The 18034-nt window shown below is 41.0% G+C and overlaps 1 protein-coding gene across 7 annotated transcripts in view; it reads right to left on the bottom strand.

Moving 5' to 3' along the window:
* The window catches only part of Hipk (Homeodomain interacting protein kinase), a 160087-nt gene that overhangs the window by 82979 nt on the left and 59074 nt on the right, over positions 1–18034 (bottom strand). For all 7 annotated transcript variants that reach the window (XM_070092997.1, XM_070092989.1, XM_070092967.1 and 4 more), the window contains 6 exons: positions 14531–14719; positions 10630–10803; positions 9643–9861; positions 2465–2743; positions 1077–1196; positions 303–593 (listed from right to left, as the gene is read on the bottom strand). In XM_070092997.1, the coding sequence (XP_069949098.1) occupies positions 303–593; positions 1077–1196; positions 2465–2743; positions 9643–9861; positions 10630–10803; positions 14531–14719 (1272 nt within the window). The remainder of the gene's footprint in view (positions 1–302; positions 594–1076; positions 1197–2464; positions 2744–9642; positions 9862–10629; positions 10804–14530; positions 14720–18034) is intronic.

Here is an 18034-nt window from a genome sequence, read left to right as displayed (position 1 = left end):
ATAAATTCCCTTCTTTGCCTCCATGGATAATGTTTTTTGTCATAACACATTATAATAATGACAGACACTATACATCATAACATAACCCATTATAGTGAAAATAATGACACATTATACGTACATCATACCATAACTTATTATAGACATTATACATAACATATTACCCCTTATAGTGGGAATAATGATAGATATTATACAACATAACATAACCCATTATAGACATTATACATCCTAACATAACCCATTATAAACATTATACATCAAAACCCATTATGGACATTATACATCATAACCTAACGCACCTGCATTGAAGCCTTAACATTGGAACAATGAGGATAATCCAGCAGGTGTTGGAGGGTAACAAAGCTGTGCTGGAGCGCTTCTCCGGGACTGATCCGCCGTTCTTGATCCATGGTTAACATGCGCTTCAGCAGATCGATGAACTCCCGTCGGTCCGCCTTTTCCGCCAGCAACTCACCGCCTTCAAGTTCAGTGGGTACATTGACCTGACCCATGTCATCCAGGCAGTTGAAGATGTATTTACGTGCTTCTTTGCTTTTTATACCGGTCTCCCCTTCATGTTCCTCTGGGGTCTGTTGTGACAACATAATTTACAGTTATAATTTCATATCAACAAGTCACAATAGACAACATATTTTATAGTTACAATTTAAGATGAACCAGTCACAATAAAGACACAATTTAATGCCTTAAGGAGGCTAATTTAGTAACAGCCTAGTCATAAGTGGGCTGATATTACTATGTAAATGACCTTGGAACTGTAACATTCTCACTTATCCTTCAGAGTACAGGTACTGTACTCCCCACCTCCAGTACTATAACATTCTCACTCATCCTTCAGAGTACAGTCACTGTATTTCCCACTTCCAGAATTGTAACATTCTCACTTATCCTTCTGAGTACAGGCACTGTACTTCCTACCTCTGGAACTGTAACATTCTCACTTATCCTTCAGAGTACAGGCACTGTACTTCCCACCTCCGGAACTATACTATCCACACCCATCCTCCAGTGTTCAGACACTATCCTTACTACTGCTACAGGATAAGACTCACCTTAAGCCGCCAGAATGGATAGGTCGACTCATTGTCTCTATAAAAGAATTTGGTGGTCTTGGTGGCATTGTTGAGCATGTGTTCCGCAGGGATCCCTTGTGTTTGACTAATGTAACGAATCTGTAAACAAAAGATCACAGTTATAACGCCTTACACTCACAACAAAAGCTGAAGGTCACAGTTATAACACCTTACACTCACAACAAAAGCTGAAGGTCACAGTTATAACATCTTACACTCACAACAAAAGCTGAAGGTCACAGTTATAACATCTTACTCACAACAAAAGCTGAAGGTCACAGTTATAACATCTTACACTCACAACAAAAGCTGAAGGTCACAGTTATAACATCTTACACTCACAACAAAAGCTGAAGGTCACAGTTATAACATCTTACACTCACAACAAAAGCTGAAGGTCACAGTTATAACATCTTACACTCACAACAAAAGCTGAAGGTCACAGTTATAACATCTTACACTCACAACAAAAGCTGAAGGTCACAGTTATAACATCTTACACTCACAACAAAAGCTGAAGGTCACAGTTATAACATCTTACACTCACAACAAAAGCTGAAGGTCAGTTATAATACCTTACACTCACAATAAAAGCTGAAGGTCACAGTTATAACATCTTACACTCACAACAAAAGCTGAAGGTCATAGTTATAACACCTTAAACTCACAACAAAAACTGAAGGGCAAAGTTATAACATCTTACACTCACAGCAAAAGCTGAAGGTCATAGTTATAACATCTTACACTCACAACAAAAGTTGAAGGTCACAGTTATAATATCTTACACTCACAACAAAAGCTGAAGGTCACAGTTATAACAACTTACACTCACAACAAAAGCTGGCAGTCACATTAAATTGAATAATAATGGCAGAATCACCAAACATAATTTTAGGTAAACAAACACAGATGCAACCAATGCAACATTATATTGTGGCAATGTTTCCCTCTGCAGGAACTTAGTTGAAACATTACAAACAAGAACACAAGAGTGCATATGCAGGTACCATGTGAGATCAACAGCAGGCCTAGTGACCCATTAGGTAGGTAGGTCAACAGGCCTACTCTTTTGCATCACATGTTAGAGGTACTGCATACAGTCAGTTCTCTTATAAAGCTAGTCTATTCGGTGCAATTTTTTTAAAATAAATGGCATAGCTTGTATTATGAAGGACTTTCCACTTGCTATTCAATTTTGGATCATCTTTTTCAACTGCTCTTACAAAATATTGTACTGTATAGAGGAGCTTCGTGAGAGAACTTAAGTGCAATACAAAGTTCAATAATGTAGTTGTAATACAAACTATTGTACTATATAGACAAACTTAATATGAGAGCTTAGCGTAAGACAAAGTTCAATAACTTACCTGGTCGTACTCAGAAGACCCTGGATAGAGCGGCCATCCCAGGAAGAGCTCAGCAATGACACAACCTAACGACCACATGTCAATAGCTTCGGAGAAGGGCAGGCCGAGGACTATCTCTGGGGCACGGTAGTAGCGAGACTGCAGGTAGGTGTTACACACGGCCTTGCTCACGTGAGAAGCGCTGCCAAAGTCGATGACCTTGACACGATACGGTTGTCTGACCGGGTCTACCAACATGATGTTCTCTGGCTTCAGGTCTGCATGGATCAGCCCAAGTTGCTGTGTGCGATACAAATACAAACATAATTACAGAAAGTCTTCAACTTACAAATACATTGAGGACCTTCTGTATTGTGTATAATAATGATATTATACATAATATACAAGATATACAAGACTTTCAGCAAGCGTGCGTGAGCGTGTTAGATAGGAGTGAATGGAGACGAATGGTACTTGGGACCTGACGATCTGTTGGAGTGTGAGCAGGGTAATATTTAGTGAAGGGATTCAGGGAAACCGGTTATTTTCATATAGTCGGACTTGAGTCCTGGAAATGGGAAGTACAATGCCTGCACTTTAAAGGAGGGGTTTGGGATATTGGCAGTTTGGAGGGATATGTTGTGTATCGTTATATGTATATGCTTCTAAACTGTTGTATCCTGAGCACCTCTGAAAAAACAGTGATAATGTGTGAGTGTGGTGAAAGTGTTGAATGATGATGAAAGTATTTTCTTTTTGGGGATTTTCTTTCTTTTTTGGGTCGCCCTGCCTCGGTGGGAGATGGCAGACTTGTTGAAAAAAAAAAATACAAGATTCTCAACAGGTCTGCAAGTCCCTCGTTGTTCGTAATTAATCCATTCCTGGAGCCGTTACTATAAACGAAATTTACGAATCAATTTTCCCCATAAGAAATAATGTAAATGCAATTAATCCGTTCCTGACACCCAGAAGTATTAAAACAAAAAAATTTTTAACATGAAATATGCATGTAGTACATAAACAATACAATGGGAAATGATGAATGAAACATTAACAGCATAACACTTACCTTTATTGGAGATTCTTCTTAGTGTATGGGAGACTGGAGGAGGAGAGAGAGTGGGGATTGTTTATAGTTTGGAAGGGGAATCCCCTTCCATCAACACCTCAGGTACCATTTGCTTTTCTGGGGTTGCTTCTATGTTTCTTAATGCCACTAGGACCACCTTGAGAGTCACTGGAGTCCTGTCTCACAAAATAACTGTGGAGAGAGCTCTGTTTCTGGCGTCTCTTTAACACTTCCCTAAAATGGTCCAAGACTTTGTCACTGTACATGTTGCCAAACTGGCTTGCAACAACCTTGTTAGGGTGATGTTTCTCCATAAAGCTTTCCATCTTACCCCACATAGTAAAAATCTCTTTAACCCTTTGACTGTCGCAACCCCCAATCCTGAGGTGTCTCCTGGTGTCGCAAAATTTAAAAAAAAAAATTATTTTTTCTTATGAAATGATAGAGAATCTTTTCCCGATTGTAATGACACCAAAAAAACAAAATCTGATGGAAAACTGACGGAATTATGCTCTCGCGAAGTTAGCGACCTCAGCGCTGTTTACAAATCAGCAATTTCGCCCACTTTGAGCCCTATTTTCGGCTAATTCCATTGTTCCAGTCGCCCAAACTCATAGCTACTTCTTTAAAACTCCATTTTTTCTATCGATTGAGTACAAGAAACTGCCCATTTACCGATTTCAACTACCTAATAATGTGGTCAGAAATTTGGAATTTGGCCAATTTCACGAAAACTAAAAAATATGACAATTTCAAAATAAGGTCCAGAATGAACAATGCAGACATTCCTGGCTCTAAAATAACATTTTCTTTGTTCATCAGTCACATCTCCAGTCCCCTCTGATATTACTCTTGCTTTCTATTTTGAATTTTTATTCAAACAAAAAATAGAAGACTTACTATTATGCAGACTACTGCAATAACTGTAATAATTGTATAAATAACATCAACCCATTCATGACTGCATATTAGAATGGCTAGTTGGACATTTATTGGACAATGGCATCATTTGTTTACTTTTGAACATTGGCAAAAATCAAACATTTCCCCTACTTTGAGCTCCAATTGTAGGTTCTTTTTATAGTAAAATCAATCAAAATCACCTCTATTTCTATAATATGTTTTTCATTCTATCAAATGAGACCAAGAAAACGAGAATACAACCATAAATACTATACGAAAATAGACCACAAATTCGGCATTTTAATTAAAAAAAATGGTCGGAGTTTTTTTTTTCTCATGCACTGCGTGCTCCAGGATTTTTTTTATATGGTGCACACTGACCACACAGACCCATTCTCTCACATGTGGGCCTACCAGCTTTCTCCTGCTTAATTTGAAGCCGCTAGAATTTATGAGTATATATACCTCAAACACGGTACCTTGTAAGACGTATATATATGGCCGCGACAGTCAAAGGGTTAATTTCTGAAGAAGGCACCTTCTTCCATCTCTCTTCCTCCTCCTCTGCAGCAAGATTCTGAGCTGCGATGTGTTGCTCTTCCTGCTGAAGCTCTTGCAGCTCCTCAGTGGTGAGCTCTTCATTGTGGTCTTCCACCAATTCTTCCACATCCTCCAAACTCACATCCAACCCCATGGAACTCCCCAGTGCCACAATTGATTTTACAACAGACATAGGCTCATTAGGGTCAGTCCCAAATTCTTCAAAATCCCTCTTGTCGACACAATCTGGCCACAATTTTCTCCAGGCAGAGTTCAAAGTCCTGGTAGTCACTCCCTCCCAAGCCATACCTATAAGGGTTATGCAATGGAGGATGCTGAAGTGTTCTCTCCAAAATTCCCTTAGGGTCAAGTGAGTGTCTGTGGTCACAGTCAAGCACCTGTGAAACATTGCTTTTGTGTAGAGTTTTTTAAAGTTTGCAATAACCTGCTGGTCCATGGGTTGGAGGAGAGGAGTGGTATTCGGGGGCAAGAACTTTACTGTGATGAACCCAAACTCCTCGAAAATTAGGTCATCCAAGTTTGGAGGATGAGCAGGTGCATTGTTCATTACTAGCAGGCACTTGAGATCCAATTTCTTTTCCAGGAGATACTCCTTCACACTAGGGCCAAACACTTCATTGAACCACTCGACGAAAATTTCCCTCGTGACCCATGCCTTACTATTAGATTTCCAAAACACACACAATTTACTCTTCATAACATTGTTTTTCCTGAACACTCTGGGATTTTCTGAATGGTACACTAGTAATGGCTTCACTTTGAAATCCCCACTAGCATTAGCACAGAACATTAGCGTCAGCCTGTCTTTCATAGGCTTGTGTCCTGGCATTGCCTTTTCCTCTTGTGTAATGAAGGTCCTCTTTGGCATTTTCTTCCAAAAGAGGCCTGTTTTGTCACAACTGAACACTTGTTCAGGTTTCAGTCCTTCAGCCTCTATGTACTCCTGGAATTCATGCACATATTTTTCAGCCACCTTGTGGTCCGAACTGGCAGCCTCACCATGCCTTACCACACTGTGTATGCCAGTACGGTTCTTAAATCTCTCAAACCAGCCTTTGCTGGCCTTAAATTCATTCACTTCACCACTATTTGCAGGCAATTTCTTTACCAAATCTTCTTCATGCAACTGCCTAGCCTTTTCACAAATAAACGAAGTCATAAGAGTATCTCCTGCTAATTGTTTCTCATTTATCCACACCAATAATAACTTCTCAACCTCTTCCAGTACTGGTGATCTCATTTTTGTCAGCATAGTTACTCCCTTTGCAACAACAGCATCCTTTATTTCATTTTTTCTTGGCCACTATGGAACATATGGTTGTGTAGGGTTTCTTATACATCCTGGACAGTTCGGCCACACTTGTACCACTTTCATATTGTTCGATGATGGTTTTCTTAAATTCAATCGTATTTCTCACCTTCTTTACCACAGGCTTGGCACTAGGAGCTTTCTTTGGAGCCATGGTAGCTTATTTAGTACTTGCAAGCACTAAAATAAATGGAATATTATAAAATATTTCGCTGGAGCACGTGAGGGGACCTTCGCTCACTGGTAAACAATGCCAGACTGGCTGCTGCCCTGGCTCACGCCTTGGGTACGCGTCCCAGACGAACTACGACTCGCAAGTCAACCTATGAAAAGCGAGTCCATGTTTATACGAAAATACCTCTATGATTGGTGAATTTTACGATTGCCGGGAACTACGAAAAGCGGGGGACCACTGTATATGCACAAATAACCCACACATAGGAGACACACTTACCACGATGTTTTGATCCGACTTAGACCTCTGACAAAATAATTATATTATCCACCTTCCGATTTCTAAGAAAATGCATCAGACTTATCCTAACATGTAAAATCATTTAGTGCTCCACATTTTTTGAGGCCAGGTTACAGACCGAGCCGTGGGGGCGTTGGCCCCTGAAACCCTCTCCAGGTATAATTCAGGTAGACTCCAGGTTAAGATGATGATAAATTATTCCCCTCAACATTTGAATTACAGTCATTTTCTAAAATAATTTTAATAGAGCAATAATTAACTTACTCATACCTTCTAGTAACTTGAGATCATATAACTTAAGGTCATGTAACTTATTTGAGATCACATAAGTTGGTCACATAACTTACACAATATAGATCCTGATTTTGACACAAATATTCTCATCCTAGGCTTATAAATTAGCCTATAGTTGACACAAATACCTTCAGCCTAGACCTATAAATTAGCCTGTAGTTCTGACACAAATACCCTTAGCCTAGGCCTATAAATTAGCCTCTAATTCTGATATAAATAATCTTCAGCCTATGCTGATCACTACAGATTAACCCATGAAATCATCTCATATTTTTAATCACAAAAAAATATTCTTTTTCATTACTGGTATCAGCCTGTATCTCCCCAAGCTGTGTCCACATAAAGATTGACACATTCACTATCATTCAGTCAGTTACTGTCTAGTTGATTCCCACTGAGGCATACTCTATACAGAGTTGTAAGAGAAGGTATGATAGTGCTCACAAGTCTAGAATGGAGCAAATCTGGCAAGTGGCACTGAGAGGATGGGCCAGGAGCTGAGACTCAACACCTGCAACCACAAATAGACGAGTACAAACTGGGGAGGACTGTAGTGCAGTAGAGCCCCCATATCTGTGGATACAGGGGTTCTACTGTACCTTGACATAGATACCCAAAGTCAGTACGTACCTGACCAGCCAGGCTGTGGTTCCTATGGTTTACGTGTGACAGCAGTAACAAAACCTGGTTGATCAGGTCCTGATCCACCACCAGGCCTGGTCATGGACCGGGCCATGGGGGCAATGACCCCCGGAACACCCTCCAGGTATAGTAGAACCCCAGTATCCACGGATTCGGAATCCGAATCCCACAGTACACCGTGACATAAAAATAACCCTTAATTTTGCTTATTAATGGTCCCAAGGTGCAGAAGTAGTGATGGTCGCTGTTGCGGCCCCCTGCCAAACCAGCGGTTAAATGGTTAACCTGCCGGCTGGCAGTACCACAGGGCATGTCATCAAACCCAATGTGGGGACTGCTGAGCCAGCTTTAGAAGCAGTAAGTACCTGAACACCTCACGGTACGCATCTAAGCAGTAAGTACCTGAACACCTCACAGTACGCATCTAAGCAGTAAGTACCTGAACACCTCACGGTACACATCTAAGCAGTAGTTACCAGAACACCTAATGGTACACATCTACTGGCAGTAGAGAGTATTCTACTGGCTTCTACTGATTTTAGAAGAACCGCTCACTGCAGCTCACTGAGTCTGATGGCCTCAGTTACTTGACGGCCGCATTCAGTGAGCTCGCAGCATGGTGTTCTGCAAGCAGTATTAACTGGACCACCTTGCGGTGTGTCAACTGGTCTTGAAGGCGGTAGACAGTACTCACCAGACCATCTTACGGTGTACTTCTACTGGCCTTTAGAGAGTATTTATAGGATTACCAGGTGATGTCTGCGGACTCACCGCCTACGCTGGTCAACTGTGGGCCGGAGTCATCGGATGCTGTTTTAGTGGGACACTACGTGAAGAAAAGGTTAGAGTGTGACACTGAACTGGGCTAGGACCGTAGTGTGACACTTAAGGAAGTATGACGGAGTGTGACACTGAGATATGCTATAGGACCGTAGTGGAACACTGAGAAGAAAAGGGTGTCGTGTGACACTAAAGAAGTTACGGTTGTAGTGTACATTGAATAGTGTCATGTGACTGGCCTTGAGAAAGACGCTGTGTGAGTGTGTCACTGGGTGTCAAGAGTGACACAGTAGTGTATGATGCAGAGAAAAGGGTGTCGTGACACGGAGAGTAGGAGCGTCATTACGCAGAGAAAAGGGCATCAAGGGACACAGCTGAGATGGAGCGTCATTACACGGGTAAGTGTCGTGTGAGACATAGGGAGCGTCACAACTCGGATAAGTGTCGTGTGACACGGAGCGTCATTAGGGTGTCGTGAGACAGAGTTGACTAATTTATTACTGTAAATATGTTATTTATAATTTATTATTTTAGCATAGATATATATAGTGACACAGTAGTGTCTGAAAAAGTGGTACCCTGTGTGTAGGGTTACCAATTATCATTTATTATTTTAAAATGCTAATAATTTATTATTGTAGCATGTATGTATATTTTGAATACCTCTAGACCAAAGATAGTTGTTTTTATATAATATTAAAGATTCATTTATTTTAACGTGTATTTATGTATCCCGAACTCTTTATTACAAAATGAGTAATCCACCATCTAAAAATACTTTTTTTGTAATAGTCGCAGTTGTTCAAAGTCTAAGAGAAGCCATGAAGTGCTTCCCATCAGTGAAAAAGCGTTAATTCTGGATTATTTTGCAAAATTTATTAATTAAACTTTATCATAGGTAAGTATGTAAATATAAAATGACTTGTATGTAGTGTTCACTACTATCCACAGTTTCAGGTTTCCATGGTAGTTTTTGGAAGGTATCCCCTGTGGGTACCAGAGCACTACTCTATATAAACAACCCGCATATAGGAGAAGCTCATGACAATGTTTCATAAATGGTTCAAGTCGGACTGAAACACAATCACAAGCCTGTCTCTCCTATGTTCGGATCATTTGTGTACTGTTGCAGTCACAGTACTGTACCATTTTATTCTCTGAAGTACCTTAAGTTTGAGAAGAGCTGTCAAGACCTGCTGAAGGATGGGTCGGATGAATTTCAGCGGCAGTGGAGAGAATTTGTTCTGTTTGAGGAAGTCATAGAGGTTCTGTTCAAGCATTTCAAACACCAGACACGTATGGTTCTTGTGCTGGAAACATTCGAAGGCTCGTACAAAGTTGTAGTCGTCTGCGCTCTCCTGGCTTAACCTTGTCAATATACCAACCTGAAACACAAATCATTATTTACAAGTCTACCTTCAATTATCAACACTTATTATTATTATTATTATTATTATTGTTCTTTTCAACAGAATGGTCATCACCCATCAAGACACAGTGGCCTGAAAAAGAAACACTTTCACCATCATTCACACTCTCACTGTCTTGCCAGACACACATAGATACGACAGTTTAGATGCCACTCCAAACAGCAAATATCCCAAACCGCTCCTTTAGAGTACAAGCATTGTAGTACTGCCTACCTCCAGGACTTAAGTCTGGCTAACCAGTTTCCATGAATCCCTTCCCTGCTCATACTCCAACATGTCAAGTTCCAAAAACCATTTGTCTCCATTCACTCCTATGTAACACACTCACACATGCCTGCTGTATGTCCAAGCCCCTTGCACACAAAACCTCTTTTACCCCCTCCCTCCATCCTTTCCTAGGCTGACCCCTACATTGTTTTCTTTCCACTACAGATTTATACACCCTCTAAGTCATTCTATTTTATTCTATCCTCTCTAAATATACACTCCAATAAATTATCATGCAACACTCATTTGAAAGGAGTATAGTACCTCCTTGCATGGTTGCTGTTTATCAACCTACTGCCCATCCACAAATGAAGTTCCACTTGCATGGTTGCTGTCTACCAACTCATATGACAGAAGTATGATACCTTCTTGAATGGTTGCTGTCTACTACCCATCCACAACCAAGGAAACAAGAGAATAAAATAAAGTGGTATAACAACAAGCACAGAACAGTACCTCAATCTGGCCCTGCCTGGCGTAGGAGGGGTGGTTCTTGAGGATTTTGATTGCCACGATGTCATTGGTGCCCTTCTTCCAGCACTTGACCACTTGGCCAAAGGTGCCGCGGCCAAGGAACTCCAGCACCTCGTACTGCGCTGTGAGCGAGTACAGTACTTCATGCTGTACCAACTGAAACAAAAATTTAGGTGACATTTACAATGGAAATCCAAGTCATTATGAATGACTGGCAGTGAATAAAGAGAAGAATGTTCAATAATAACCCCCATGGAAACAGTAACTCAAGAGATTATTTGATCTGTATACAGGTGCTTGACTTACCACGGAGTTACACTCTGATGAACTCATCATTAGTCAAAAATATCATAAGTCAAAAATATCGCAAGTCAAAAATACTGCAGTTCAAAAATATCGCAAGTAAAAAATATTGTAAGCCGAATATGAATGTGATTTTTTTTTTTCAACAAGTCAACCGTCTCCCACCGAGGCAGGGTGACCCAAAAAGAAAATCCCCAAAAGGAAAATACTTTCATCATTCAACACTCACATCACTCGTACATAATCAGTGTTTTTGCAGAGGCGCCCAGATACAACAGTTTAGAAGCATAAATAAAGATATATAACATATCCCTCCAAACTGCCAATATCCCAAACCCCTCCTTTAACCCTTTGAGGGTCGACAGGCCCTCTCAGACTCGTTCTCAGGGTCGGCGAAATTTAAAAAAAAAAATAATTTTCTCGTATGAAAAGATAGAGAATCTTTTCCCGATCATAATGACACCAAAAGTTTGAATTATGCTCTTGTGAAGTTAGTGGTCTCGTCGATGTTTACGCATTGGCGATTTTGCCCACTTTGAGCCCCATTTTCGGCCAATTCCACTGTACTAGTCAACAAAAAACATGGATATTTCGCTAGAACTCCATTTTTTCTATCGAATGAGTGCAAGAAACCACCAATTTATCAGTTTCAACTATCCAGTACAGTGGTCAGAATTTAGCAATTTTGCCAATTTCACACAAATTTCAAAAGATGCCAATTTCCGAATAGGGTCCAGAACAAACAAGAAATACATTCCTGGCACTAAAATGACATTTCCTCTGTTCATTAGTCACATCTCAAGGCCCCTCTTACATTCTTTTGCTTTCCACTTTGAATTTTTATTCTATAAAAAATAGAAGATTTACTATTATGCAGACTACTGCATTAGTGTAGAAATGGTATAAATAATATTGACGCACTTGCGAAAGAACAGACTCACCAGCTGATGTGTATTGGACATAGCATGATTTGTTTACTTTTGAACTTTGGTAAAAATCGAACATTTCTGCTACTTTGAGCTCAATTTCAAGGTACTTTTCATTGTAAAACCAGTCAAAATCATCTCTATTTCTGTAGTATGTCTTCCATTCTATAAAATGAGACCAAGAAAACTAGAATACAACAATAAATACCATGCGAAAATACAGTGCAAAGTCGCCAAAAAAACGGTCAAAGTTTTTTTTTCTCATTATGCACTGTGTGCTGCAGGATTTTTTTTTATACTGCGCACACTGACCACATAGACCCATTCTTTCATATGTAGGCCTACCAGCTTTCTCCCACTAGACTTGAGGGCACTAGAATTTAGGCGTACTAGTACGTCAAAAACCCTGGGTCGTAAGCCGTACTAGTACGGCCGAAACCCTCAATGGGTTAAAGTGCAAGCATTGTACTTCCCATTTCCAGTACTCAAGTCCGGCTATATAAAAATAACCGGTTTCCTTGACTCCCTTCACTAAATATTACCCTGCTCACACTCCAACAGATCGTCAGGTCCCAAAAACCATTTGTCTCCATTCAGTCCTATCTAACATGCTCATGCACACTTGTTGGAAGTCCAACCCCCTCCCTCCAACCTTTTTGAGGATGACCCCTACCCCGCCTTCCTTCCCCTACAGATCTATATGCTCTCCATGTCATTCTACTTTGATCCATTCTCTCTAAATGACCAAACCACCTCAACAACCCCTCTTCAGCCTTCTAACTAATACTTTTATTAACTCCACACCTTCTCCTAATTTCCACACTCTGAATTTTCTGCATAATATTTACACCACACATTGCCCTTAGACAGGACGTCTCCACTGCCTCCAACCGCCTCCTTGCTGCAGCATTTACAACCCAAACTTCACACCCATATAAGTGTTGGTACTACTATACTTTCATACATTCCCTTCTTTGCCTCCATAGATAACATCTTTTGACTCCACATATACCTCAATGCACCACTCACCTTTTTTCCTTCATCAATTCTATGATTAACCCCATCCTTCACAAATCCATCCACTGACACATCAACTGCCAAATATGTGAAAACACTCACTTCTTCCATACTCCTCCTCCTCCCCAATTTGATATCCAATTTTTCTTTATCTAAATCATTTGATACCCTCATCACCTTACTCTTTTCTATGTTCACTTTCAACTTTCTACATTTACACACACTCCCAAACTCATCCACTAACCTTTGCAATTTTTCTTTAGAATCTCCCATAAGCACAGTATCATCAACAAAAAGTAACTGTGTCAATTCCCATTTTGTATTTGACTCTCCATAATTTAATCCCACCCCTCTCCCGAACACCCTAATAATTATTATTATTATTTAACAACCTTTCTCATATGGTACACCCAAAATTTTTAAGCAATGTGGACTAAATTGGCTTTTGGGGCCCCTCCAGGACTACAGGCCCTCAAGCTTAAGCTTCACTGGTTTCATAGTAGATCTGCCCGTGTATGGTATGTTAGAACATTATAGTAGCAATGCTTCTTCCTTTATGATGGTTTGCCTTACAACATTCTAACTTTACAATGGTGCATCAATGATGAATATTCACTACTGTACATTTGTTGACACAATAAACTTGTATTCATTCATTAACTTTTCAATATTGGTATTTAGTTACAGAAATTTTTTGTTTACTGACTTACTCAGTGACAGCCGTTATTTACTATCTATTCATATTCAACATAACGATATTTATAACTTACAATATTTTCAACTTAGGATATTGTCAGCTTACGATACAGCAATACCTTGCATAGTATGGTTCGGAAAGTACCAACATTAGCATCAATAAGCACTTGTTATAAATGAACAGTACAGTAGTATCTAGTAGTAGTGGTAACACTTCAGTATTTGTTATAATACTACAGTACTTGGTATAACACTACAGTACTTGTTATAACACTACAGTACTTGTTATAACACTACAGTACTTGTTATAACACTACAGTACTTGTTATAACACTACAGTACTTGTTATAACACTACAGTACTTGTTATAACACTACAGTACTTGTTATAACACTACAGTACTTGGTATAACACTACAGTACTTGTTATAACACTACAGTACTTGTTATAACACTACAGTACTTGTTATAACACTACAGTACTTGTTATAACACTACAGTACTTGGTATAACACTACAGTACTTGTTATAACACTACAGTACTTGTTATAACACTACAGTACTTGTTATAACACTACAGTACTTGTTATAACACTACAGTACTTGTTATAACACTACAGTACTTGTTATAACACTACAGTACTTGTTATAACACTACAGTACTTGTTATAACACTACAGTACTTGTTATAACACTACAGTACTTGTTATAACACTACAGTACTTGTTATAACACTACAGTACTTGTTATAACACTACTACAGTACTTGTTATAACACTACAGTACTTGTTATAACACTACAGTACTTGTTACAACACTACAGTACTTGTTATAACACTACAGTACTTGTTATAACACTACAGTACTTGTTATAACCCTACAGTACTTGTTACACTACAGTAACAATAAGAGATGTAGTAAAAGGGTAGTTCTTCCACTCACCTGATAGTCGCCGTCTGCGGCCGAGGAGTTACCGCCCTTGGTGGCATTGTTCTGGCCGCCACCGAGGGCCACTTTGCCGTGGGCCACCGTCTTGCTAGTTGTGGTTGGGGCACCTGCTGGGGCCCCTACCTTGCTGTGTTCTACCAACGTTCCACTGCCACTGTGACCATTGTGGTCGAAGCACTTGCGCTATACAACACGAAAAAATATACATGGAAATATATACATGACAATATACGTGGAAATATACATGAAAATATACGTGAAAATATGTGAAAATATACGTGAAAATATACACCGGCAAAATATACAGCATGAAAATACACACAGTAGAACCCCAGTATCTGCGGATTCGGTTTCCATGGTTTCAGTTATCCTGAAAATAAGCCTTAATTTTTCTTAATAATGGCCACAAAGCATTAAAGTAGTGATGGTGGTCTAATTTAGCTTAATAATGACCACAAAAGTAGTGATGGTGACAGTTGTTCAGAGTCTAAGAGAAGCTGTAAAGTGCTTCCCATCAGTGATGAAGTGATAATTCTCCACTTATTGTGCATAATTTATCAATTAACATTATCACAGCTGTGTATGTAAACCAAAAACTTCTACACAGTGTTCACTAGTATCCACGGTAGTTCTTGGAGGGTATCCCCAGGGATACTAGGCCACTATTGTACAGGTCTTGAAAGGTATCACCCAGGGATACCAGGGCACTACTGTATAGGTCTTCAAAGATATCACCCAGGGATACCTGGAGTTTACCAGGGAGGGTTTTGGGGGTCAACGCCCCCATGGCTCGGCCTGAGACCAGGCCTCGTGGTGGATCAGGGTCTGATCAACCAGGCTGTTACTGGTGGCTGCACACAAATTGACGTACAAACCACAGCCCGGTTGGTCAGGTATTGACTTTCGGTGCCTGTCCAATGCCTTCTTGAAGACAGCCAGGGGTCTATTGGTAATCCCCCTTATGTATGCTGGGAGGCAGTTGAACAGTCTTGGGCCCCCGGACACATTGTGTTGTCTCTCAGTGCACTCGTGGCGCCCCTGCTTTTCACTGGGGAAATGTTGCATCTCCTGCCGAGTCTTTTGCTTTCATGGGGAATGATTTTCAAGTGCAGGTTTGGTACTAATCTCTATAGGATTTTCCAAGTATTTATTATTATGTATATCTCTCGCCTGTGCTCCAGGGAATACAGATCAAGGGCCTTCAACTGTTGCAAGTAATTTAGGCGCATTATCGTACTTATGTGTGCCGTGAAAGTTCTTTATACACTCTCCAGGTCAGCAATTTCCCCTGCCTTGAAGGGGGCAGTTAGTGTACAGCAGTATTCCAGCCTAGAGAGAGCAAGCAATATGAACAAAATCATCATGGGCTTGGCATCCCTAGTTGTGAAGATTCTCATTATCCATCCAGGGTACAACTGTATAGGTCTTGGAAGATACCACCCAGGGATACCAGGGCACTACTGTATAGGTCTTGGAAAGTATCACCCAAGGATACCAGGGTACTACTATATAGGTATACAGTTGATATACCTTTGAAGAGTTTCACTACTCTCGGAGCCCGGCCATGGGCCAGGCTTGTCTGGTGCTTGCCTGGTCAACCAGGCTGTTGCTGCTGGAGACTGACTGCCCCACAGATCCATCACAGCCTGGTTGATCTGGCACCTGGTGAAGATACTTGATCAGTTTCCTCTTGAAGGCTTCTACACTTGTACCAGCCGTATTTCTCATATCTACTGGTAAGATGTTAAATAGTCTGGGACACTGGATGTTAATACAGTGTTTCCTTATTGTCCTCACCGCACCCCTGCCCCTCACTGGGTTTATTTTGCACTTCCTCCCATATCTCTCACTCCAGTATGTTGTTATGGCAGTGTGTAGATTGGGGACCAGGCCCTCCAGTACCTTCCAGGAATATAATATCATGTATCACGAGCCTTTTACCATCCTATGGAGAGGGAGCATGGACACGGGGGTCGTCCCACAGTTACTAAAAACAACAGACATAGCCCCACTCCACAAAGGGGGCAGTAAAGCAACAGCAAAGAACTACAGACCGATAGCACTAACATCCCATATCATAAAAATCTTTGAGAGGGTCCTAAGAAGCAAGATCACCACCCATCTAGAAACCCATCAGTTACACAACCCAGGGCAACATGGGTTTAGAACAGGTCGCTCCTGTCTGTCTCAACTATTGGATCACTACGACAAGGTCCTAGATGCACTAGAAGACAAAAAGAATGCAGATGTAATATATACAGACTTTGCAAAAGCCTTCGACAAGTGTGACCATGGTGTAATAGCGCACAAAACGCGTGCTAAAGGAATAACAGGAAAAGTCGGTCGATGTATCTATAATTTCCTCACTAACAGAACACAGAGAGTAGTCGTCAACAGAGTAAAGTCCGAGGAAGCTACAGTGAAAAGCTCTGTTCCACAAGGCACAGTACTCGCTCCCATCTTGTTCCTCATCCTCATATCCGACATAGACAAGGATGTCAGCCACAGCACCGTGTCTTCCTTTGCAGATGACACCCGAATCTGCATGACAGTGTCTTCCATTGCAGACACTGCAAGGCTCCAGGCGGACATCAACCGAACCTTTCAGTGGGCTGCAGAAAACAATATGAAGTTCAATGATGAGAAATTTCAATTACTCAGATATGGTAAACACGAGGAAATTAAATCTTCATCAGAGTACAAAACAAATTCTGGCCACAAAATAGAGCGAAACACCAACGTCAAAGACCTGGGAGTGATCATGTCGGAGGATCTCACCTTCAAGGACCATAACATTGTATCAATCTGCTAGAAAAATGACAGGATGGATAATGAGAACCTTCAAAACTAGGGAGGCCAAGCCCATGATGACACTCTTCAGGTCACTTGTTCTATCAAGGCTGGAATATTGCTGCACACTTAACAGCACCTTTCAAGGCAGGTGATATTGCTGACCTAGAAAATGTACAGAGAACCTTCACGGCACGCATAACGGAGATAAAACACCTCAATTACTGGGAGCGCTTGAGGTTCCTAAACCTGTATTCCCTGGAATGCAGGCGGGAGAGATACATGATTATATACACCTGGAAAATCCTAGAGGGACTAGTACCGAACTTGCACACGAAAATCACTCACTACGAAAGCAAAAGACTTGGCAGACGATGCAACATCCCCCCAATGAAAAGCAGGGGTGTCACTAGCACGTTAAGAGACCATACAATAAGTGTCAGGGGCCCGAGACTGTTCAACTGCCTCCCAGCACACATAAGGGGGATTACCAACAGACCCCTGGCAGTCTTCAAGCTGGCACTGGACAAGCACCTAAAGTCGGTTCCTGACCAGCCGGGCTGTGGCTCGTACGTTGGTTTGCGTGCAGCCAGCAGTAACAGCCTGGTTGATCAGGCTCTGATCCACCAGGAGGCCTGGTCACAGACCGGGCCGCGGGGGCGTTGACCCCCGGAACTCTCTCCAGGTAAACTCCAGGTATCTCTTCTA

Source organism: Cherax quadricarinatus, chromosome 3 (genome assembly GCF_038502225.1).
Source record: "Cherax quadricarinatus isolate ZL_2023a chromosome 3, ASM3850222v1, whole genome shotgun sequence".
NCBI classification, from domain to species: Eukaryota; Metazoa; Arthropoda; class Malacostraca; order Decapoda; family Parastacidae; genus Cherax; species Cherax quadricarinatus.
The sequence above is the reverse complement of the archived record's forward strand: the minus strand, read 5'-3'. Positions and strand labels throughout refer to the sequence as shown.